At 36.1% G+C, this 26485-nt stretch overlaps 2 protein-coding genes across 2 annotated transcripts in view; both read right to left on the bottom strand.

Moving 5' to 3' along the window:
- Positions 1 to 4001: 4001 nt before the first annotated feature.
- Positions 4002 to 4959, bottom strand: LOC129236428 (uncharacterized). The gene is made up of 3 exons (XM_054870816.1): positions 4427 to 4959; positions 4189 to 4340; positions 4002 to 4088 (listed from the first exon to the last, which is right to left on the bottom strand). The coding sequence occupies exons 1-3, from the start codon at positions 4935 to 4937 to the stop codon at positions 4002 to 4004; spliced, it is 750 nt and encodes a 249-aa protein (XP_054726791.1). The 5' UTR covers positions 4938 to 4959.
- Positions 4960 to 9193: 4234 nt separating this feature from the next.
- Positions 9194 to 26485, bottom strand: part of LOC129247859 (serine/threonine-protein kinase D3) — a 28742-nt gene continuing 11450 nt past the window's right edge. The window contains exons 2-10 of the mRNA XM_054887220.1: positions 26425 to 26485; positions 16037 to 16181; positions 15818 to 15955; positions 15564 to 15745; positions 13866 to 14955; positions 13564 to 13772; positions 12160 to 12505; positions 10566 to 10748; positions 9194 to 10473 (exon numbers count right to left, since the gene is read on the bottom strand). The exon at positions 26425 to 26485 is cut by the window's right edge and continues 479 nt beyond it. Of these exons, the coding sequence (XP_054743195.1) occupies positions 10280 to 10473; positions 10566 to 10748; positions 12160 to 12505; positions 13564 to 13772; positions 13866 to 14955; positions 15564 to 15745; positions 15818 to 15955; positions 16037 to 16181; positions 26425 to 26485 (2548 nt within the window). The 3' untranslated portion in view covers positions 9194 to 10279. The remainder of the gene's footprint in view (positions 10474 to 10565; positions 10749 to 12159; positions 12506 to 13563; positions 13773 to 13865; positions 14956 to 15563; positions 15746 to 15817; positions 15956 to 16036; positions 16182 to 26424) is intronic.

The raw sequence follows: 26485 nt of genomic DNA, 5'->3' as shown, positions 1-26485 counted from the left end.
CTCAAGAGAAGTTAAAACACCTCATTCGTCACATTGTCGAGAATGGAAAAGACATAAGTGCGTTATTCTTTAGATAATTTATCGAGTTATCGAATACCAAACTGTAACGTTACTGAACTCGGTCTGAGGGCCCTTATTGAAAACGAAAAGAGATGACAAGTCAAAATTGCATAAACAAATTGTAACACAAATACATATAATAAATAATATATACATAACTGAAAACATATTCATTTTCATCTTCAGTAATAATTATTACACACAGTTTTTTGGAATTATTTTTATTTAATTTTCGCAATCAAAAAAATTCTGATACCTTTATGCAGGCTTAAAATAAATATAAGGAAGATCAGAACAGAATGGCAGGACTTTATCGTCGCGACTGAACGAAATTTAGTATAAGCCCTAGGCATGTTGTTGTTGTAGCAACAACACTAAACTCTGTCAGTATAGTATAAATCACCGGTCGTCGTCGTCTGACGAGGAAGGTCAAGGAAACTTGCTGTTTCGACAGGTTGGGTCCAGAGGGAGAGGGGTGCTAGATGAGTGGTTTGGCATGTTGTTGTTGTTGTAGCAGCAATACTAAACCCTGCCAGTATAGTGTAAATCACCAGTCGTCTTCGCCTAACTTATCTAAAGGTAGACCAAGGAAACTTGCTGTTTCAGCAGGTTCGGTCCAGAGGGAGAGGTGTTTTAGATGAGTAGGTTTAGCGGGGCATGTGGAAAGGTGGTTAGTGTGTATGGGATAGGGGGCGTCCATAAATTACGAGAGATGTTTAAGGGGGGGCGGGGGTCGAGTCAAATCTCATCTAATCTTACGTTGGAGAGAGGGGGCGGTCTCGGCAAATATCACGCAATTTTTTTTTCTGATTGAAACAAAAAAAAAAAATTATACTATTTTGGTCCATTATCCAGATTGTACATGCTTAAGATTTAATCTTAAGCGTAATCGTAGTATGATTAAGATCATTCACTAATTTGTTCGAAAGAAAATAATTTCATTCATACTTCGACGTTATACATTACTGCTGTCAAACCAGCATATTTGTTTTATACCAAATAGCTCAATTTAATCTGAATTTACGGTACAGTGTAGCCCGTCGTTTGTTTTCGCGCCACTATCAGCCGAACGCGCGACTCGCTGAACAAGAGCGTACGAGCTGAGTGGCAGCGACACACGAACAGGTTCCAACCATGATTCGATTATAGAATTGAATCATGGGTTCCAACCTTCTTTGTTTAGAGAGAGCCAATATTTACTTCAGGTACATTGCAGTTGATTCATATCAAATTTTTATGCGTGCCTATTTTTTTTTTTTAGTTTTTTAAGCGCGAATGTCAACAAATTTTTATTAAGAGTTACAAAGGGAAATTGTTTTTAATTTTTTTTTAGGTTGTGAAATGCGATGATTAGAACTGCTGCAGCCCACGCCGGAGTGATCTGCATATGATTCTTCACGACCGTTTTCTGCCACCTCCATACCCTATCACTTAGGCTGATGGACGTTTGACAATTCCGGACTTTAAAGAAAATGACGGAAAGTCATTTGCTCCATTTCTAATACGCCTACCGATTCAACCGCTGAATGCCTTTATCAGCACGCCTTATGATCTCTATTGCCCAAGTATACGTGATGATTTAGAGAAAATATGCTGCAGTACATGTGGTATTTACTATCTATCACAAGAGCTGCAGAGCACAGACGAGCGTCTCACATTGCACCAGCTAAGCAAGCGCGTATGTACCGCAAAGTGCGACCCTCACGGATTGTCGCAAGACGAGCTAATGAGTTACTGTGCGCAAGCGTCAACGGCTTAGAGTGGCTAGATCAGAACGAAGTTGAAGGAGCAGGAATTAGAGTAGATATTCTTTTTTTAATCGCAGTAGTTACGATTTAAGTCTTCTACTCGTATTGTAAAATTTTTATTACACCTGTAACTCTCAGCAATATTGATTAGAAGTCTTAACTAGTCGTAAATAAAAGCACGAACCAATTTTTTTTCTTTTTACAATAACAATCTAACGCGTTTACATAAGAAACCCACATTTTGAAAAATCTCACGTGAGATTGGCGGATGGGGGAGGGGGTTGAATAAAATCTCACGACATCTCATCAGGGGGGGGAGGGAGGTACAGAAAATTGAAAAAAAAACACCTCACGTAATTTATGGACGCCCCCATACCTTCACATGCTGGACATATGTTTGGTATGTCGGGGTTAATTCTGGATAAGTAGAAGTTCAATCTGCTACAATATCCAGAACGTAATTGTGCCAAGGTTACGCGGGTCTCTCGGGCAAGTTGGAGCTCTTCATCTACTGTAGGTGGTGGTTGAACTTCGATAACGGCATTCGTGGGTCAGGAGCTTAAGAAGGTAGTAAGGGTTTGCCGATGAATGCCTTTTATTGTCTGTCTAAACACTGTCGTTTTCTATTCGTTTTGTCCTGGATCTCGTCGGCGTAATTGAAGAGGTACCTCCCAGGTGTCTACATGGGTTAAACCTGCGATAGAACTTTAGCAGAAACTGTTTGCTGAGCAGTTTGTTGTACTTCTTTACTGGTAGCATCTGTGCCTCGTTGCGCAGGTGTTGAAGAGGGGACATCAGGAGGTAGCCCGTCGCTGTCCGAATAGCAGTGTTTTGGTAAGTCTGGAGCTTTATCCACTGCGTGTCACTAGTTCCAGGCGATCAGACTGGCGCCTTTTGGTGCGGCGGCGGGGACTATAAAAAAAATCAACTTTGACCTCCTTTATCCAGGGGGTGAAGAGGGTCGCCGTGAACTTTGTGGAGGAAAGTTGTTGATTCCTCGTAATTTAAAAGCCAGAAAGATATATGAGGCAATCGCTCATTTTGGCGCACAGGCTATCAATGTCATGGCCGACGCCATTATCGTGCAATCGTCAGCGTAGGAGACCAGAGAAACTCCTTCTGGGGGCTGTGGGATCTTCGATATACAGAATTTGAACAGCAAGGGGGAAAGGACACCACCCGGCGGAAAACTTTGCTTCATCTTACTCTGTTTGGGTGCTTGGCTTCGAAAAATTACTGAGAAGTGTCGACCACTCAGATAATTAGCGGGGCACTTCTTCAACCCTGACGTGGAATGGCTGACAGACTCGAAAGCCTTCTTCAAGTCCAGCGCTACTAGGACAGTCCTCTCGCAGGGGCGGTTTTGGTTAAGCCCGCGGCTTATGACGGAGAGTGCTGTGGTGGCACTGTGCACTCGTCGGAAGCCATGCTGATGTGGGGCTGGGGCCAGGTGTTTCGTGTAGAGTTGGGAGTAGCCCTAGGCATCGCACTGGGTAGTGTAAGCAATATTTTAACTGAAGCTTTTAGCTCAAAAAGCTGTAGGGCGGCGCATTCGCTAACAACGGAACAAAAACACATTCGAATGCGACTTTCTCAGCCACACTTAGAGCATTTTCGAAAGGATAAAGTGGATTTGGTGCGTCCATTCATCACTACGGAAGAGATTCGGGTCTATCACTACTATCTTAAATCAAAACAAGAGGCTAAAGAGTAGTGTGAATCCGGTTCTTCGTCTCCTAAACGAGTTTGTGTTCAGTTTTTTGGGATGTGAAAGGAATTTTGTTTTAATAAATTTGATGTTCAGTGGGACTATATTGAATAATAAAGTGTATTTCAAACCATACAATTTTGTTTTTCTTACTGAACCGCAAAACTTATTGAGCAACCTAGTATATATTATATGTTAAATTAAAAGTGTGCTTGAAATTAAGTAGTTGGCCTGAGAAAATTAGTAAATTAAAGTATTAAATAAAAACTAAAATAACTGAAGATAAATCTAAATACATATAAATAATATGTATAACAATGATCAATAATAAAAAACAGTGCTAGCTCGATAATCCTGTGAAACTATTGGAAGTAAAATTTATTTGTGAATATGAAACGCAAATACATACAATATCGATTAATGGTAAGTTAAGTCACAAATTTATTTATTTTTTCTTAAAATATTTTCCATATTTAATATTACATTTATGTAGCTTTTGTCATCGTATCGGCACTACTGAAACCAAATCCACTCAGAGTGTAATGTTTACTTTTAATTATGTGCACCACTTGCTGTAATAGATTCGAATAATAATTTTCAGTATTTATTTAATACAAAAAGTTTATTTTGAAAACATTTTTTACGTTAAAATAGTTAAGTTTGAATACTCACTAGCACCAATTTAATTAAAAAAACCGCGAAGGTCAAAAAGTTGATACTAATTAAGGCTGCCTCTGGAGGAAAGTTGAGATTGGATTCATCCAATAAACCTCGTTTGCGGCGCATATGTACCTTTGGCGTCCAAATCATATTGAATTGATCTTCTGTAAGAGCCAAAACAAATAAAATATATTATTCTTATATTTAACATTTTTTTTCGTAGAGAAAATCTTGCTTTCTCAAGTTTTACCAATTAAGTGCATCATTTTATTTTTCAATCGCTTTAATTTATTAATTTTTTGTTCGATCGACAATCTTGATTGCTTGACCCAGCTACGCTGTACACTTTTTAAAAAATTCAGGAATCCTCGCAACGATGGATATTGCATGCCTTCTACCACATAAGAAAAAATATTCGTGCTTTCTTGTTTAGATCTTATCTCTTCATCTTCTTCTCTCTCGTCGTCACTTACTTCCTCGGCCTTCTGCGGTTCATCCGCATTTGGTACCTGCTCAACTGTTGTCGCACTATGCGCATTATCCTTTTGATTTGTTGTTGCTTCCTGCTTCATCACGTTCTGGTCTGATCTATCTAACAGAGGCTTATTTTTTAAGAGTTGTGAAGAAGGATCAAGCAATTTTTTTAAACTCTCTATGTTCTTTGTGTTGCCGAAGCGTTCACGTTGATATTCTAGCCATTCTGGGCTAGGTGTTGTCGTATCTTCGGTAGCGAAGTGTTGTAAGGTACTCTTGGTAGACATGTTAGGGGCAGACACTATCCTATTGGCTTGAATTCTTATTGAAATTATAAGTAAGAAAACACTTAATTGCAGAATCAACATTTTGGTGCGCCCACAGCTGCTTAAGAACTGAAAGAAATTTTGATTCTACATACAAATGTTGAATGAAGAGTTTTAATTTGGTAAGACAAGTGACATACTCTTGTAAGAAAAAGTATACAAATCTCTTTGCGCCAGCGTTGCGCGCATTTCACGCCTTTTGGTTTTTACGTTCACGTTTCTAGAATGTCAACCGTTGCGAGCCAATGCACCAGTAACAATAATTAATTTTCAAGCTGAAAGCCTCCGTTGCTAGCGCTGCGTTATCTTTTTGTTTATTTAGCAATTCTATTGTTATTTAAGCTTTTAAAAAATAAAAAAATAAAAATAAAATAAAATAAAAATAAATAAAATAAATTAATTTTCATAAAGCTCAGTGACTTTTCAAATATACATACGGTATATTAAATAAGTATATATGTATATTTGTGTGTTAGTACAGAATGCGAGTCGAAAAACAGCACTAGTTAATATAGATTTTGAATCTGAGCTCTATAGTTATGTATTATACATATGTACTTGGTACTGCCATCAAGTTGTTGACATTCGTCTGAAAAACACTCTTGCTTCATAAACACATACAGATGCCAAACATATACATATGAAAAGGGTGATAAATTTAGAGGTATCGGATTTTACATTAAATAAAAAAAAAACGAAAATTCAAGTTTAATCGGGCAATTTTTATTATTTTTGAAGGGAAATCTTTATTATTATTTAAAGATAATCCCTTTCAAATGTTTGCCCCAACTGCCCCGTAATTTGGCCATTCGTAAACACCAATTTTGAATGACTCGCTGGAGGACTTCGGTCGGTATCTCGAGAATAACTTTAGTAATGTTAGCTTCCAATGCCTCAATTGAAGCTGATTTATCCACGAAGGATTTGAATTTTACATACCTCCACAAATAAAAGTCCAAAGGTGTGATATCACACGATCTTGCTGGCTAATTCATTGGTCAGAGGCGAGAGATAAATTGCTCACCAAAAACACGACGCAGTAAATCCATTGTTTTACGGACTGCGTACCAAATATACTTTGAACATAATCAAACTATTAAGGAAGTAATTTCCAGATACAAAAAAAAAAAAAAAAAAAAATCAAAAAATAGCGCCGTCTTGTTGGAACTAAATGATGTGGAGATCACGGGCTTCAATTTCCGGTATCAAAAAGTCGTTTATCATAGCGCTTTGGCGTTCACCATTCAGTGTTGCATTTGCGCCAGCCTCGTCTTTAAAGAAATATGGACCGATGATTCCCATAGGTCACATCAAATGGTTGTTTTCAATGGATGTAATGGCTGTTCTTGAATGGCTACGGATTACTCTTCAGCCCAAATATGGCAATGTTGGCGTTGTTGAGGCGTAAGTCTTTCCATGATGAAATGCCAATGAATACTCAAAAAAATTATGTATTCAGTTTAACAGTAGTCGCGTAATCTGTCAAAAAACCCCTATCGGAAAAAGTACCTCCAATCTGATTAGCTTTTCAATCTACAACGCGAACCGGCTGTTTTCTAATTGTGAAAATATCTTTCGTCTCAACGGCTTTATAGAAAATCAACGAACGAACGATCCATTGTATTGTACCACCACCAGTTTCCAGCTGTATGGAAGTTCAACTGGTAGTAATTGGGTTACGAAGTATAACCGGAGACTTAAATCTGGTGCCAAACATTCGATTCATAAATGCGTAATTATCGAGAATGTCGAGATATCGATGTTGAAGATCAGCAACACTTTGTACTACAGCAGCAATATTCTGAACAGAATATCCGATTGTGGTCTGCCAGTCCTTTTTAGATACTATACAGAACCAGTTTCTTAGAATTTTTTCACAAAACTTTGAATTGTCGACTCATTCGGACGATTGTTTGCCAAAAAAAAAATCACGGATTTTGCGAAGTGTTGTTTTTAAAGACCGACCATTTTCATCATTTTCAATCATTTTATCGCATTGTTCTATCGTTTAAAATTGACGAATGTCAAGATGACATAAAAAAGTGACCACCTAGGATTTTTTCACTACCGGCATCTAGGCGCTACTTTTGAAAAACCCTTTACATTATTTGCTCACATCCAACAACAAGTTTAGCAGAGTTAACTTACGAGCCACTTTTTAGAAACAAAAATAATGAGGGTCTTGCTTCCATTTTTTCAAACGATTTTCAACTTTCATATGTATCTATCCCAATAAATAAACTTTTTAATAAATGTATAGATAACGCATTCTTTTGAATCCTTGCAAATTATGTTAAATTTTTCCTATTCATAAATCAGGCTGTCGTAATAATATATGCCATTACAGACCCATCAAAGTACTTTTTCGAAGCTTTTTGAATTCGTGCTTAAAATAAAACTTTTTCATCGACTTTTTCAAAAATTATCAATGCATTTGAAGGTCAAGCCCAATTTGATGCTATTTATACAGGTTTTCGAAAATCCTTCGACAAAGTGGATGCTACTTTTCTTAGGAATAAACTCTCTGTCGTCGGATCACTTTCAAAAATTTTCAATAGTTTTTTGTAGAAAGGAGGAAGTTTTTTGTTAAAACGGGTACCGTGTAATCCTCCGGAATAATAAACATGTGGTCTGGCATAACTCAGGGGACACATGGCTGTCCACTGTTGTTTCTCATTTCTATTAGTGATTTACCAATTCATTTTCTTAAAGCGAAATGTTTACTGTTCGCGGATGATGTGAAGTTGTTTTTGAGAATCCGTAACGTTACTGACCACAGTAATCTTCAAATGGACGAAGACAATTGTGCCATATTCTAGGAGGTCTAGTCGTTATACTTTCAATTACAATATGGATGGCAAGATATTGAAATAATAATAATAATAATAATAAGATAAAAGACTGCGGTCTGATTTTCGATTCGAAACTAACTTTTGTGCAGCATGTGTCTCAAGTATTTTCAATTCGCAGGAACTTCGAAGATTTCTCTGATACTTTCGGCTACAACAGCAATATTTTCGGCTGTTCTTGAGCGACGCACACTGGGGATTTTTGTACAGAGATGCGGAAAAAAGTATACATCCCAAAACATATTTACATTTTTACTACTAACGAGGTTGTATATATTTGTGTATGAAAAGAACATGTCTAAAAACTATTTTTTAAAAAAATTAAAAAAAAAATTTTTTTTTTTTAATTCATAAATTTTAATTTTTTTTTTTATTAATATAAGCCAGCAAATATTTACGCACAGGATACATGTAAGTTCATAATTCTGAATTACCCTCAAAATGTCAAAACAAAATTAAAAGTGTTTCGTTATCATTATGCACACACTAGAAAGCGTTTAGTTATTATCATTGCCAAAAATCAGTGGCGCCTGGTGGCACCTGCAATTGATTAAAACTGAAAGAGACGTTATTAAGCAACACGTTGATACTAGTTTCTGACCGTAGGTAAATGTAGCTCAACTTGCAGATCCAAGAATATGAAGGAATATGATTTTTTTTTTTCGTAAAATTAATTATAAATAGATAATCAAATGCTTTACAGCCTTTGTTCTTCCGGCTAAAATATATAAAAATATCGTACCCTAAATGAAAAATAAAAAATTGGAAGTCGGCTCAAGCAAAAAGAAAAAAAACCACCTTGGGCTTTGAAGTTTTTTCTTGGTCAGTTCAATACTATAAAAAAATTATACTTTTGACATATCTATAAAAAAAAAAACTGTAAGTCGGAGTTTAGTAATTCTTTTTGATTTTATTGTTGGTTCTATTCTGGAATTTAGAAATACCATTAAACATTGCGCAGGTGGTACGTTGCAAATTTGACTTTTTTCCGCAAAATCCCCAGTGTGCGACGTGCACGGGTTTTATTCTTCACATCACTAACTTGTCCCAACAGCTCGAATTTTTTCACCAATTTCTGTATTGCGGTCCGACAAGGTGCTTCATGGTGACCCAAAATTGTTCGAGTTTGTATTTAACTTTAAGTAGAATTTATTTAAAATCTGTAATTAACCTAGTAGTGGGTAAGAACCTGTGTAGACAAATAAATAAAATAACGCTCCGGAAAAATTGCCAACTAAAAAGCACTTTTATGGGCAACTCTAAACTATGTAGCATTTATATACATTTTCGTAAAAAAATCTACTTTTATCTTTTGCATAATAGCAAAATTTCTAATATTTATTTCAAAAATAAAGATGAGCATCATAATAATAACACTTTATTTCATAAGACTGATCTTAACGACCTTAAAAGTTTTACATAGAATACATAGCACAGACCCTATGTAATTAATTATGTAAATATAACATTTGTTATACCTATGTATGTATACATTTAAGTTTCATACGGAACTAGAGCTGAGTTACGGAATAGCGGAGAAAAAATTTAGCACATTGGTTCAGTTGTTGTAAGCATTTGCAATTTGTACGCCTTGGCAATCTAATTATATACATACATGCATACATATCAGCATGTGTATATTGGTAAGTATTAATAATTAATTTAATTTGATTCATATTCATTATTAATTTATACTCATTCCTTTATTATAAGTAATCATAAAAGTTATACGTATTTATGTATATATAACGCTTTGTAAATTACAATTCCATACGAAAATCGTGTAAGGTACTGTTTAGAGGAAAATTCAACAAATTTCAATACATGTAAATATACTCATACAAGTTCATTTTTAGTTATGACCTATCACTCACACATACAATGTATATTTCGATTCTTCATTCTTATATTGTTCGTATTGTAATAGAAAAATTTGTAAAGAAACTATCTTGTCTATTGGGGCACTTAAGAGAGTGTGTACTTCATATATTTCTAAGTAAACATATGCGTATGAAGTACGTTAGTGTAGTTATAAGAAGTTAGATCACTTAAATATTCAGAAATTTTGACCAAAATGTTGCTTGAGTTAATGTATTTGTTTTACTATTTTTTTCTATTTTATTATTTATTTATGTAATATTTTTAGCTTTTTTATTGGTATGCATCTCATTTCACATTTCGACACAAATGCCCGCGCACCCATTTTATAGCCTTATCGCCAATAGCTTCCACTTTCGGTGTACCGGGTAAACTGCGACAACCGCAAGCCTCAGCATCGATATGCTGGTGTTGCTGTGATTGTTGTTGTATGGATAACTTTTGGCGTTGGCGGGGCCGCTGTTGTTCATTGGCTGACATTTCTAGAATTTGTTGCTTTTGCTGTTGCTCTTTCTTTTGGAACTCGCCTTCTTGTTCGCCTTGTCCGCTAATGGCTTTGCTTTCTACTACAACAGGTCAGGTGTCACCACTGCTGGCCCATCGTATGTCATCCGCCTCATGTGTTAGATAACGTGTACCAACCTGACCTTCTAAATTCCGCAAATCCCGATAGGTTTGCTTATCCTGCAGCCAGTAGTGCTGCAAACTCTTATCGACAGTGTAACGTTTGCGTTGCTTCACCTGCAGCAGATTGTTAATTAGGTCGATGGCTGAAAAAATAAAGAAACGTTATGCGTGCATATATGTACCCGTACGTATGTATCTACATAGCTTATAGGTATAATTTGCTTTATTGCCATACCATTTGATGAGATCTCCTTCCATGGGTTTGGCGGATACATAAAAGCGGCATTTTGTATCTGATCATTAATGTCTTCCTCCTCGTTGAAGGGGAATGTGCCGCTGAGGCTGACGTAAATAATAACACCAACACTCCACATATCCAGTGAACGGTTGTAGCCCTTATTGCGCAGCACCTCAGGGGCTATAAAAGTTATTCAAAATAAAAAAATATTAAATTACTAATATTAAAAGCTAATTGTCCATTAACTGAGGCTAAATAAAATACGAGGCATGGCCATTAGGTAACGAGGCTGCCACTGTAAACATTTTATTTCGATTTCGTACATCTTTACTTATCATCAACTTCACCATAGGATTCACTACTGTCCCTAAAACGTCACTTCAAAATTGTGCTTAAGTACATTTTAATTTTAATTTTACTTTTACTTTCATTGCAGATTTCATTTTCAGAAACAGATGAATTAATTTTGGTGTTTCACCGAGATTCGAATCTACGTTCTCTCTGTGAATTCCGAATGGTGGTCACGCACCAACCCATTATTTTCAAAATAATGGATAAAAAAGAATTCCGTGTTTTAACTTTATACTGCTCCTTGAAGAGGAATAATACCGTTCGAGCCAAGCAATGGCTTGAAAAGGTTTATGGGAACTCCACTCCATCAGAAACAACAATAAAACGATGGATTGCTGACTTCAAACGTGGCCGTAGAGACACCGATGCTACACAACGCAGTGGATGTCCAAATGAGGCGGTAACACCAGAAAACATAAAAAAACCTCGAAATCGTTTTGAATTATCGAAAAGTGAAGTTGCGTTAGTTAGCTGACATCGTAAAGATATTCAAAGAACGTGTTGGATTTATATTACATGGACAGTTAACTAAGAGAAAGCTCTGTTCAAAGTGGGTGCCACGTTTGCTCACTGTTTTGTTTCATCAAGATAACGCACCGTGTCACAAGTCAATCAAAATAATGACAAAACTACATGAATTGAACTTTGAATTGCTTTCACATCCACCGCATTCGCCAGATTTGGATCCCAGCTACTACCGGTCTGTTCGCAGACCTTAAAATATTCACGCCGGTAAGAAATTTCGCTCAAATTAAGAGGTTCTCGCTGAAACGGAAGCTGACTTTGATGCAAAAGATAAAGAGGTATTGAAATGTTAGAGCGGCGCTGGAATGATTGCATTTTTCTTGATGGAAATTATGTTAATGAATTAAGTTAATTTTGAACAAAAGAAAACGTGTTCTCTTTGTTAGGCACGGGACTTTTCAGCCCATATATAAACACCTATTGATTTCCAATGTGGAATGAGTCGGCGCATTGTCTTGTTGGAGAGTATATGACTAATTCTTATAAAAATTTGGGTAATTTTATTGTTTATTCTGTCATAGAATGCAGCTAGATTGAGGACGTACTAATGTTGACAAATAGGTTAACCTTTAGGAACCCAGCGAATCCGCCAGATTGATATTACCATCCAGACAGAATTTTGGCGATTGGTGAATATAGAGTGCTTATAGAGCGTAAGCCTTCTTATTTAATAACCCCACCTTGTGTTGGCACTTGTACATATATTTGTACTCACCTAAGTAAGCCGGCGTTCCTACTACCGATCGTCTGAAGGATTTCTCGCCGATAATTCTAGCATAACCAAAATCGCATAACTTCACTTGTGGAAATTCGTTATCGGATGAGAGCAACACATTTTCCGGTTTCAAGTCACAATGTACAATATTTTTGCTATGCAAATGTTTAAGCGCTATGAGTATTTGTGTAATGAGGAATTTCGTCACTCGTTCACTAAGTCGTCCGCGCTCGTGCGAGAGTATCATCTCTAACATATCACCCTTAAGCTTTTCCATCACAACAAATATGCGTTCAGGCGTTTCGAACATGCGCTCGAGATTCACAACACCACAATGTGAAATGTTCTGCAAAAAGAGTAATTTTTAGTGTGTAATAAAGTATATACAAGCAAAATTTACTTAAGATCATTTCTTAATTAATTCCTGATTGAAAAAAAAAAAATATTTAGTGAGATGCATGCAAAGTTTGCCTTAAGCTACCTTACAAGAAAACCTAATTCGTATGACCAGCAGAAATTCCAATCCATTTCCATAAAAACAAATTCATAAAAAATATTTGACTTTTCAATTTATCGGGTAAGACCATTATGTACATCATGGCCTCTTTGAGTAAGCATTTCGAGTTAGCTTTAATTTATGCTGAGTTTGTTATTTGTTCTAAGGCTAGCAAGTTCATATGACCCAACAGAGGCCCCTACTTAGGAGGTCTCCATGAACACCATCAACAATACCAGCCTTGATATCTCATTAAAAATATATCTTTGTGCGCGAGTAAACACAACGCTCTGACTCATATTGGCTCAGGGACGGGCAAAATGTCGAGCAAATTCGTATTCATATTCACAAGCATTCGAAAAAACTGTGCTGTAAAACCATATCGATGGTTTTCGAGAAAAGTGACACAATTCAAAAATACAAAATACTGAGTTGGGTCAGTTTTCTAGATAAGTGACGCGCCAATTCGATCACCTGACAAAACGACACTAACGCCATCTCTCAGAATTGCTTCAAGATTCGCTTATGACACGTTTCCAGATAAAAATATATAAACTCTGTAGTTGATTTTTGCTTTTAACTGCAAAACTCCGAATTTGAGTTAATTTTGAGTTGTGTCGCTTTTCTCGAAAACCATCGATATGATAATGTGAAAAGTACTTCGATTTCGGCCAGATCATATTCCAAAATACACACTAAGTAAAATCGATCGGTCTGGAATAAAGTATTGCGGATGTAATAAATCGAAGAGGCCTGTTGCTGTATTTGCTTTTGGTTAAATTTCTTCTTAAGAAACCACATTTTTGAGCAATTAGAAAAATCTGTTATCCAAATTCCCTTCCCGTACGACAATTGCCAAACTTAAACTAGATCATGAAATGTGGCAATATTGTGCCAACTAAACTGACCTGTAATATGGCAACTTCATTCTTGAGCTGTGCCTCCTGTTTAGTGGGGAAGCGCAACTTATCAATAACTTTAATGGCCACTTCTCGTTTAGTTTTTTTATGTACACCTCCATAGACAACACCAAATTGACCCGAACCAAGCACTTCGTCGGGGAATATCTGATAAAGCTGACCCATATCCTGAACGTTTTCTTCTGATTCGCAGCATTCTGCAACAAAAACAAAAACAAAAAAATCGTATTCAATCATTTGAAATGATGAGTTACTTTCTCATTTCCTTTAATTTTTTCAGCAACACTTACGTGTATTTGTGACATGCATATAGGCCTGCTTGATGATTGTCTCCCAGCTCTTGGCAATATCCGACCCTATACCACTATCTGGCGGCGGCAGTCTTACCGGTTGCTCTTCACGTACTCCTACCAATGGATCTTGTCCCACATAGTAGCTTATGGTAGCTGTCTTGAGTTCGAAGCAATAATTGTTGTCTACGCGCAAATCACGATTCGTATCTATTCCCTGTATTTCGGACAGTGGTATATCTTTGTGATATTTGCTGCCCTGCTCGGAGAGGAACAACGTTAGGGCAAGTGTCTTCGAGTCCAAGCGCCAATAATAGCGCTTCACCGTCTTATCTAAGCTGGTAAAATGTACCAACCAACCTTCCTTGATCGCTTGACCCCCTCGCTTCTTTGTATGCTTCACAGATTGTACGATACGCATTAAAGGTATATTGGCACTGGGCGAAGAAGAGGAGCTCGATTGCTCCGATTGTCCATCAATTGATTGACCCTCACCGACACTGCGCCCATCCGTATATCCAGCATGCCCATCGCTAGCTCCAACTAATCCATTTACCAACTCTGGCGGTGAATTGTGTGCATTCGTTGTCGTCTTAGGTATGCCAGTACGCGTAGATTTTACTCCACCGGCAATGCCATACTTATGCGCCGAGTTACTCGTGTAGCCAGCACTACTAGGCGGCGGATTGTCTTCGAAATCGCTATCATCGAACTCTTCGCGGAAGAAGTTATCGCTCCCTTTCCCCATATGCGCATGCGTAGGCGTATTATCTGCATAGTCATTGGTATGGGACTGCCGTTCGCCGGTACAGTCGTGTGGCACTTTATCTAAGCATTTCTTATGCGCATTATATTGGCAATCTTTACATTGTAGACCCTGTTTGAATAGGCCTTTCAGTAGTTTTTTGCAATGTTGACATACTGTCGGTATGCCATAGGTGTGCACCATGAAGGTGTGTGGAATGCGTATTTTTTCGGCGTAAGCGAGCGTGGGTGTGTACATGGAAATATTGGCCCCAAGGCAATGATTGCTGCCATTGCGGCTGCTCGAGGAGGGCGAACGACTGTGGCTCCGATAATGTGGGACATTCTACGAAATATCATAAACAAAGAAAGATTCTCAGAAAAAACGAGTTGCTTGATTTGTTATTGAGGCGAGCGCTGTGGAAAGGAGTCGTATCTGCGTTTCGTATGAGAAGTGCTATAATTTTGATTAAGTGATCTGGCGTAGAGTATTTATAACTATCATAATACAAAATTAAGAAAAACGCAACATAAAATTTTATTTTTTTCTTTATTAATGTTGTTTGAAAATTCAGTATAAAAAGCGGAACAAATTAAGTTTACAAAATAATGAATATTTGTTGACAGTTAAAGTAAATACTCTAAACCAGATCGCGAATGACTAATCTAAAAATTTGTTTAAATTGAAATTAAATTGTCTTTTTCGAGAAATAGTGTTGGTAAGATTACATGTATTTTAAACTACCCAACACCAATTAAAATCTAAGATTTTTTGTAAAATAACAAACTATGCTTGTCAGAATTTCGAGTCTTTCCATTTATGCTTAGTTTGATTATTAACTTTAGTCTTTTAAGTATTTTTTAAGCTCTTCTATCATCGGTCGTTTTGCTCCACAACGCTTAGCATCTTTAATTCTTAATGATATCACTCATCAGATCGGACATTCGCTTTACCAGTGAGCTACCGCCATCGCTCCGCGCCTGATCTTCATTCGAAATCAGTGATTGTGTTGAACCACCTGATGGACTGCGAGGCGGCTGTAAGGCTGAGGACCGTCTCGAGCTAGTATCATTGGGGCGACTGCAATTGTTGGGTATCTTCACCACACACCGTTTATGGTAGTTCTGTCCGCAACCTATTAAGTAAAAAAAAATTTCATGAAATATAAAATTTATTAAAAAGTTTAGAAACTTTTTCACACACTAACCATCACATTTGAGTCCTTGACGTACCAAACCGAACAGCATTTCACCACAAAAATCACAAAATGTTGGCGCTTTGTACGAATGCACATTGAGCGTATGTGGTTTTAATGTCGGCATTTCCGATGTAGGATACAGGATGGCTGTTTAAGTAGAAAAGGAGAGAAATGTCAATCAGTTGTCGGGGAAAAGCTGAAAGTTTTGGTTTATTCAAATATGCTTACGGCTGGCTGTCAGTACAATCTCCACCAGAGTCTCATCAACCACTTCCGCTGCCGAGTTAATGATGTGCAATACATTTGGACTATTGTAGTCATGGCGAAAGAGTAGTACACGCTCCGGTAGGTGCGTCAAGCCGCTGTCGGGTATCTGAAAACAAGCAAGCAAGGTGAAAATCTTTTGACAAGTAATGCTATAAAAGCTTTTAGTGGGTACAAAAATTAAATGCGTATACTCGTAAGTGAATACTAAAGGAGATTGATTATATTTGTATAGAAAACATTCCAAATAAGTTGCTACAGGAACTTACAATTGGCCTACGGTAATCGCATGTGAACCGGAAAACTATTATGTACTCGCAAATCAAGGTTATAAGTAGGTATGGTACATATGTATGTATGGTTTGTAGTGGTGGAAGAACTGCCGGGAGTTACATATCGGTTTAGAAAGTAGAACGAGAAAAATCCCAAATTGGAAAATATCAGTAATGTCCTCCGCAATCCTCTTTTATACTTTTTTATCTCATTAAATTAAATAAACTACCTCAAAATTTTTCATTGTTGTCAAAGTTCAACTTTATAGCGTCTAGCCGACCCGGGTAATGACATTTTCCAAACAATTTATTTCTCAAACGGCAAATCGAAAGTGTTGTAGTTGTAAGTGTATGAAGGATATGTAAACGAAAACTATGTGCGTTGATACATCGCATCATTAATACGATTTCCAGAAATAATATAGTTGTTTTTTCTTTTTGCTATGTATGTTAGTTCCGAAGAAAAAATTGTTGTGGGAAAAACTCGATAACTGGCCCTAGGGCTAAATTTTTGTATATCTAGTCAAAAGAAACTGTGCACCACATATTTATTTATTTATATTGCAATTTCAATTATTTTGTTATAAAAATATTGTTCATACAACAACAAGAACCATATAAAGAAAAGTTTCGAACATTGTAATTGGCAAATTCTGATCAAAACTTTAAACTTGTTACTCAGAATTTTTAGAAAAACTTCGAGGGTGTACTTTTATAGAACATTGAATTTTGGGATAATAAAGTGTAAGTTTCAAGTAGATCACAAATCACGCTGATTTTTGAGAATTTTTTTCGGACGCGGTCTTGTGCATTTTCGCCATTTAACGCCTAATCCACATTTTTTATATGGAAGAAAAGCCTCAATACCGTCAGCAGAAAAATATTTAAAAAATCAAAACGATTTTAGAACTACTTGAAACTTGCACTTCTATGTACTGATCTATAAAACTGCATCTAAAAATGTTCTATAAATTCGATAATCTCTTCTTATCCTGTGCTCTTTGTGTTATCCCCCAAATTGAGGCCTCTTCAGTTTTATGTCACCTGAGAATAAAACTCGCGATAAATGATAGCAGTACATAAAAACTCTGGAATTGGGTTGACAAGTTCTAATTTTTGAATAAAATTTCAAAATTGGATTTACATAGTTTTTATTACGCAATGAACTATACTTTTGTGCAGAAGTATAAAAAGGCAGATGGCAGGTGGACGCCGTAGCCGGATGGGTTGGTGCGTGACTACCATTCGGAATTCACAAAGAGAACGTAGGTTCGAAACTCGGTGAAAACACCAAAATGAAGAAAAACATTTTTCTAATAGCGGTTGCCCCTCGGCAGGCAATGGCAAACCTCCGAGTGTATTTTTGCCATGAAAAAGCTCCTCATAAAAATATTTGCCGTTCGGAGTTGGCTTGAAACTGTAGGTCCCTCCATTTGTGGAACAACATCAGAGGCACACCACAAATAGGAGGAGGAGCTCGGCCAAACACCCAAAAAGAGTGTACGCGCAAATTATATATACGAGTATATATATATATAAAGGCAGATGGCTTATAATCTCTATAACCGTTGGCCCCGAATTAATCTCATTTTTAGAGTTTGCGCAATTCTTTAATTTGCTCAACCCGTAGCCAAATGGATTGGTGCGTGACTACCATTCGGAATTCGAAGAGAACGTAGGTTAGAATCTCCGTGAAACACTAAAATGAAGAAAACGTTTTTTCTATTAGCGGTCGCTCCTCGGCAAACCTTCGAGTGCATTTCTGCTATGGAAAATCTCCTCATAAAAAATATCTGCCGTTCGGCGTCGGTTTTTATCACATGTGCCGAAAAGGTCAAAAACCATAACTTCATTAATATTTTGTGCGTTTGTAAAAAATTGTACCGGCCAAAATCGAGTAAGCGGTTAACGCGCCAAACAAGAAGATAAAAGGTGGAAGGAAAAATTTGCACAATGAAAATGAAGGTAAGCGTTAATTACATTTAAATTAGATAAGCTTCTTTAAAACTATAAAAATCAAAGGTTTTCGCAAAACGGTTAAATAAAATACCAAAGATTTTCGCCCCTTCTATGTAATTTAAAGATAAGTTTTTAAGCAGATGAAGGTTAAAAAAACAGAATAATAACCAAAACTAGTCAAAATATAGATGTGCTATCGTTTTTTTGCATGGTGCACTTTGTAAAAATGTAGTCGGAGTGATGACAAAATGTTGAGAATCTTCTTGCTAGATTTTTTTATAACTTGGTGTCAGGTCTAAGCTAAATCAAACTAGTGCCAAATAGAGGGTTTTCCAATAACAGGTGTTATTTTGAATAGGATTGCGCTATCAAGAGATGATTAACGATCTGGACAACGTTTATTTTCAACAAGACGGCGCTACGTGCCACACAAGCAACGAAACCATTGATCTTTTACGGGAAAAGTTTCCGGACCGCGTTATCTCTCGAAGAAATGATCACGATTGGCCACCGAGATCTTGTAATGTAACACCTTGGGACTTTTTTCTTTGGGGCCACGTGAAATACAAGGTCTACGCCAACAGCCCAGGGTCGATTCAAGACCTCAAAGATGGAATTCATTTCATGAAAAGGATATTGTCCTGTAAGCGTGGTCGTGGTGGCCTGATGTTATTTTTCTCTATTAACGGCATACCTTCTTCTTTATAATGAAATAAACATCCGATCATTTATGTTAAAAAATAGCATTTTTCTTTGAATATCAAAATAACACCTCTTATTGGAAAACCCTTTATGTCATAATGTAATCTAGCTCAATTTTATAAGTACTTGTGAAACCATATTTAAAAAGACTGTTCTCGGGAGAAAACTAGACACTTTATAGGAAGTGATATTAATCAGCCACCTGCAGATGATTTATCTTAAAGTTACTAAACTCGGCTATAAATTTCGGAAATGAATCTACTTGAATCTTAATACTTTGCGGCTTAAAATAAGTCAATATGAGGAAGCTGTTTTGACCCAAGTGCTTTATACCTCTTTTTTTTATCCATACCCGTGTCCTTTTTACTTAATTATTTACTTCGTTTACTTCCTTACTTACTTTGTTATAAAATATTATTGTTAATCTTCTAGCCAGATGGCCTTTTATAATTATTTTTCAGCACACTTCACTCATAAACAAAATATACCTAAACTTTCTAACGCAGCACAAGAACCTTGCGAACAACTCATTGTTGAATGCTGCTTTGGTACAAAAAACCACAGACCTCCTTACCATTTCTATGCAACTACGATAAGACTAACAATGACTACCCATTCTATGATAACCAACACCAAAATAAATGTGAGACGGGAAATGATCACCCAAGCTGGCTAATAAATGTTATAATTACGCATTAATTTTTATATACTAATATCTTTTTCCCGTCTACTACACATACATGTATATAAGTACATATCTACAAGTATTCGTACATAAGTATTTATTATCTTCTTCGCCGTCATAAATAATTAATTGTGAAGCAAAGCAATTAACTAGTAGGAAAGCCCAACGCAAAAGCCTCTAGCAGCGAAATATTCCTGGATGCCCGGAAAATTGTCTGCAATAAAATTAAATACAAATTAATACACGTAACTGCCGCAATAACACTGTAAAAATGGAGCGCGTCGCCTACGACAGCAGGTTGTTTGTTTATATTACAATGAAAGAAGGTTGAAAGTGACCTTTTTGACAGATATTACAGTTTATCTAACAAAAGCGTGACCGTCAACATTCGAACTTAGAATTCCGTTATAAAAAAAGTTAAATGCTACTAAATAGGTGTATCCTTTTCGCCATACGAGCTATGCAATTGTTTTAGTTTTGTGAGAAATTTAGAAAGCGTACTTTGGTTTTAGAAAAAGAGTTCCGCGAATGAAAAAACGATTTAAAGCAGTGCTCCTATGTACACACCCTATAAGTCCAAAATTTACACGTGTATCTGCAGCATAATATTTGAGGTAGTCGAACCCGTTCATAAAAAAATGGGTGCAACGGTATTCCTAAGTTAAAAACGTTGGTGATTTCGTCGGACGAGGTCCAGAAAATATACATCTCTAAAGCAAGATCAGAAGATCATAAGGAGACATTGTGCTAATGTATCCAAAGGTATGATCAGAGGATGTTTACGTGCAGAAGGAACAAATTCTGTCGCACATTGAAAAAACCGCTGCTCTCATTATTACACATTCAAAAAATACTCTAACCCATTGAGACAAATTCAGTACGTAATTGGGGAAACGTAATATTCACAGATGAATCGACCTTTTGACCGAATAGTTGCATACTGGCATCACAATCGACAACTTCAACGAACGCTTAAGCATCCATGGTAAAGGTTCATGATTTCGGGCTACTTCTCCAAATCCGAAAAAGGATTTGGCCGTTTATTTGTGTTAATCGACAATTTGAATACAAAATTGATTAGTAAAATTTACCAAAAAGCATCTTTGCTATCAGCTGCGAAGATATTTGGAAGAACTTGCCAATCTTAGGTTTTACAAGGACAACGATCCCAAGCATCGAAGTCGAAGGTGTATAGAGTGGAAACAACAAAATTGGATTGAGATGTTGGATTGGCCTTCACATTTGGCCTGATGTCAACCCTATTGAAAATGTTTCCGTAAAGTTAAGGAAAAACGCAAAGGAAAAGAAATATGTATGGACAAATAGTGATCAAAGCAAATGTGTGCAGAAATTAACAAAAAGTATGACTCAAAGGCGGTCGCCGTAGCCGGATGGGTGGTGCGTGACTACCATTGAGACAGAACGTAGGTTCGAATCACGGTGAAAGACCAAAAAGAAGAAAACGTTTTTTTTAATAGCTGTCGCCGCTCGGCAGGCAAAGGCAAACCTCCGAGTGTATTCCTGCCATTAAAAAGCTCCTCATAACAAATATCTGCCGTTCGGAGTCGGCTTGAAACTGTAGGCCTCTCCATTTGTGCATTTGTGGAACATCAAGACACACGCCACAAATAGGAGGAGGAGCTCGGCCAAATAACTAAAAAGGATGTACGCGCCAATTATATGTATATGTGCAGTCATTATAGCAAATGGTACAGATGTGACTATTCATGTTATTGAATATATGCACATCATAAATATTATAAGCCCAGACAATGCAGTATGTTTGAATCGAATTGGTCAACTAAATAGTTTCCAAGTTATGGCGGTCACGCTTTTGTTTCTGTGGGTCCACCCAGTGTAGTAGACTAGTACAGTGGACTGGGTTGAAAAAAAATCTGTAAACGTCCACCTTTTCATTTAAAGCTTATGTTAAGAGTGTTTCAGACCGATGAAGAGAATTTGTGTATCCTTGAAGTGTAACAATGTAAAACCAACTCTTTAATGAAATTTAAAATAAAGTGAAGCAAAAAGTATATCTTAGGGTGCAACTCTGGGTAACTGATTCAACCGTGTGAAAATGTCATCGTAGCTCAAAATAAGAACGAAATGTAGACTGCACTCATGGAACAATGACATATTGTGTTTGCAAATCGGATAACAAATAACCAAGTTATAGAAAACTCATTACAGATGTTTTTAGAATAATCAGAAAAAAAATTGTTTTTGTGGTGTCGAAGTACTCTCAATATAATTGTTAAAAACAGGAGTGGAGTTTTTAACATCTTTGTACGGCGACAGATTCGGTCTGACCTATAATCACATCAATATATACATATATAAAGGACCTTTCAAAAGACGCGCCTAGATGTTTTAAAATGACACATATAAAAATTCAGATTCAGGGTTTACCATTTTTATTCAATTCACAATTAAATGTGAAAAATGCAAATGAATCATGCAAATGTCCACCATGATCCCGTCTACAAGTAAAATCCGTCAAACAGTCGATTCATGAATATCGAATTGTTGAGAACGTCGAGATATCGATGTCTCCCAGTTTTTTTCTCTCCTCGACAGCAAAAGTTTAATGACATTTTTTCACCGGACTTTGAATTTTTGACTCATTCGGACTCATTATTTCCACCAAAAAGATCACGAATTTTGCGATATGTTGTTCTTAAAGATCGACCATTTTTAATAATTTTAACGCGTTGTTCTATCGTGAAAAATTGCACATCTGTCTTCTTGTCAAATATCAAAGATGACATAAAACAAGGTGCCGCAAAAATTATTCACTACAGACATCTAGGGTTTGAAAAACTGTTCATATATATATATATATATATGTATGTTCGGCCGCCGCAGCCGAATGGGTTGGTGCGTGACTAGCATTCGGAATTCACAGAGAGAACTTAGGTTCAAACCTCGGTGAAACACTAAAATTAAAAAAAAAGAAAAACATTTTTCTAATAGCGCTCGCCGGCAATGGCAAATCTCAGAGTGTATTTCTGTCATGAAAAAGCTCCTCATAAAAATATCTGCCGTTCGGAGTCGGCTTAAAACTGTAGGTCCTTCCATTTGTGGAATAACATCAGAGGCACACCACAAATAGGAGGAGGAGCTCGGCCAAACACCCAAAAAGAGTGTAGGCTCAAATTATATATGTATATATTTATATATATGTATATAATTGGTACTCGCAAAAAATTAGAAAAGTCGAAGCGAAGTAGACTAACGTTTTCCAAATATATTCGATTCAAAAAATAGGAGTAAATATAAAGACTAAATGGCAGATAAATAAAAACTATCAAATTTTTTTGCATTATTGCATTCTTTTACATATAAAAATAAAAAATAATATAAAAAATAAAATATAATATAATATAAAAAATTATAATAATATAATATAAAAAATTTTTTATTAAAAATCAATGCAATTCTTTATGTAATTAAAACTTGCAATTCGCTATAATAAAATTCAATAGGCTATGAAACTGCATACTCGAAATTTTTCCAAATAAAGTATTATATTAGGTTATTAGAGTTAGGTTAGGTTAGGTTGACTTGGCTGGCTGAAGGCCATCACATAGACCTATTGGTCCTTAGTGGTACCAGATGTTCCTTGACCCTTGCGTTTCCTTGTAGTAGGCTTCTTGTAATAAGCTTGCGTCTTTTGCGAATCTAAGTAAGCTCTGAAGCCCTAACCCCGAGAGTCATTCTAACCCCTCATATTGTAGAGCTCCTAAACATTTCATTCGGGTTCTAGCTAATGCGGGGCAAGAACATAGAATGTGTTCTCGAGTTTCCCTCTCTTCTAGTTCATTGCAAAATCTGCAGCTATCATTGTTTGTAATTCTCATCTCGTATGCGTGTGCCGCTAACAAATTGTGGCCTGTCAGTATACCTACGATAGTTCTGCTGTCCTTTCTAGACAGGGCTAGTACGAATCTGGCGTATTTATTTGCATTCTGTGTACACATGATTTTCGCGGTTTTACAAGTGGCTAGAGTGTTCCACCTCCTGTCTATCCGTATTTTCAAGTCCGCAGCGATGTCATTGTATACCATACTTAAAGGTTTCAGTATGTCGGATTATTAGATTAAAGAGTTCAAAATTTAGGTGACAATTTATTGAATTTTTCTAAATTTTGTACCAAGTTTGAAAGTTTGATTTATAGGCACAATTTATTGAATTTTTCTAAATTTTGTACCAAGTTTGAAAGTTTGATTTATAGGGTTTTGGTTACAGAATGAGTAATATTAAAGAAAAAAAAAATACAAATTTTGTATCTCGAAAAACACTGAAAATATACAAAATAATCTTTATGCTTTCAGTTATGCTTAGCATTTTATATACTTTTTCTGTCTAATTTACAAATATCATCAAATAATTATTTGTGGCCTCCATTCGGCTTTACTTTTGTAAAACTGATGATTGCTCGATATATATTTATATTATAATGAGATAGCATATTGAACCTATTTTGCGCTGCTCTATCTCAAAAGGCGACGGCAGCTGAATGGGCTGGTACGTGAATACCATTCGATTTCGTCCGTGCTAGAAACCCCGATATCAAGCGATAGAAAAGGTTTTTTGCAATAGCTCCTGCTCCTCGGCAGGCAATGACAAACCTCTGAATGTATTTCTGTAAATGAAAACATCCTCCTCCTTAAAAACAATCAGCCGTACGGAGGTAGCATAAAACTGCTGAAACAACTAACAAAGGATAAAAGCGCCAAATCTATACTAATATTATAAAGAGGAAAACTTTGTTTGTTTGTAATGAATAGGCTCAAAAACTACTGGACCGATTTTAAAAATTCTTTCAGCATTCGAAAGCTACATCATCCACGAGTAACATGGATTATATTTTATTTTGGAAATAGGGCTCGAGATATAGGTCAAAACGTGGACCCGGGTAACCTTCGGATGTGTATGTACAATATGGGTATCAAATGGAAGCTGTTGGTGAATGCTTTAGTCCAGAGTATTTTTCATGCCGCTCCGTGACTAGGGTCTCGAGATATAGGTCAAAACGTGGACCCGGGTAACCTTTGGTTGTGTATGTACAATATGGGTATCAAATGAAATCTGTTGATAAGTGCTTTATTACGGGGTAATTTTCATACCTATTGATGACTAGGGTCTCGAAATATATGCCAAAACGTGGACCCGCCGTGTCTTTGCACCGAATTAAACCAAACTTACACACATTGTTAAGTAAGTATTGAAAATGGGTTTCGTAAAGTTTGGTTGTAATTCGGAGCACTGGCAACGGGTACAGCGTTTTTTTGAACCAGCCATAATGTCGTTTACTTTTTTAACGCTTGGGGCGGAACTGAACTGTCAAATTGACAGTGTTAGTTACAATGTGTCAATATTTCTTTCTGATTTGGATGCCATATGGAAAAAACGTAAGTGCAACATGTAAAAATTGTTTGTGAATTTTTTTGGAGTGGATTTTGGAACAGTGAATAATTTCTTACGAAATTTGAGAATTTAATGTGAAATTCGAATGAAATTATGTGTTCGTGGAAAATAAATTTTTTTCGGTTTTATTTTTGAAAAATATAAATGGATAATGGTTAAAAAAGCTCCAATGCTTAAACATATAAATTGAAACGAAAAATTCATGGATGATTAGGAAAAAAGACGATTGTTTATTCATATGCGTTGATTTGAAATTTAAACACAATCTTCTTTTTTCCTGATTTTCAATTTATATTTTATATTATATTTACTCAAAAACAAGTAGAAAAACAAAAAATATTGTTTATGCCAAAGCGCTTGAATAAAGAATAAAGAAATAAATAATATGAAAATCATATATTTTCTATTCTAAACCATATCTATTCTATTTTAGTGTGCCCAGCGAAGGGGGCCGGGTTTGCTAGTATATATATATAAATATATATCTACTTTATATGGCTACCTAATTCCTTTCATGACATTAGCGCGTATAATTTTTTCTTACATTCGATAACATATTTTATCATAACTTCTTAGATTTTTATAAAAATCTCTAAACTGCTATTTTGGTACGCAATATTTCGTTATAAAAATATACTTTTCTGTTCCTACATATTTGCGATTTATGACGGCTCATTAACATTGCTACAGCATGTTGAGATATAAGCACGTACCGATAAATTTATAGGCCACCCATAAACTCCATATGGCTATGAAATATAATATTTATATTGCTACTGCGTACTTGGGAAATGAAATGTTGTATCAACTGCGGTTTCATCATCCTTTAAAGTACAAACGAAAACCTTGTGTAGCCACGTGAAGGATATATACTCGTATGTATGTACTTTCATTTATGATGTATATATATAAATAAAGGTAGAGAAAAACTTTGAATTTACTTAACCTACTGATAAGTTAAATGTATAATGTGTAATGTATGTATGTATGTATGTATGTCTATTTATAAAATTCCACAAGTGGCAGTTAATAATCTAAAGAACATAAGCAAACAGCTATTAAAAAGGTGTACCAAGAACAGCGCATAATCCATCAACATCGCCCAAGGACCTAAGTTTGCCACCCACACATTCATAAGAATAGAGCAATAAAAATTGCTAACACCAGCCCATTCAGCCGTAGGTTATCGATTATAGGTATGCACATAAATACTTGAATGTTGAGAAAATTTGAAGGTATTATTGTAATTCTATGCAGTTATATTGTATTTGTTATTTTTTCAAGTGACAACAATACGAACTCACCTTTGTGTTGATGAATTCACAAGCTAAGTCCTTGAGCGATTTCAATGTTAAACTACTGGCC

Source organism: Anastrepha obliqua, chromosome 1 (assembly GCF_027943255.1).
Source record: "Anastrepha obliqua isolate idAnaObli1 chromosome 1, idAnaObli1_1.0, whole genome shotgun sequence".
Taxonomy (NCBI): domain Eukaryota; kingdom Metazoa; phylum Arthropoda; class Insecta; order Diptera; family Tephritidae; genus Anastrepha; species Anastrepha obliqua.
The sequence above is the reverse complement of the archived record's forward strand: the minus strand, read 5'-3'. Positions and strand labels throughout refer to the sequence as shown.

What these genes read in the sequence shown, in the direction of transcription:
- LOC129236428 (XM_054870816.1), bottom strand. Translation starts at nt 4,937, where the DNA reads ATGTCTACCAAGAGTACCTTACAACACTTCGCTACCGAAGATACGACA. An exon ending in TAAAATGATGCACTTAATTG is followed by an intron (nt 4,341 to 4,426) that starts GTAAAACTTGAG and finishes TGGCTCTTACAG; the next exon opens with AAGATCAATTCAATATGATT. An exon ending in TTTTAATTAAATTGGTGCTA is followed by an intron (nt 4,089 to 4,188) that starts GTGAGTATTCAA and finishes AATCTATTACAG; the next exon opens with CAAGTGGTGCACATAATTAA.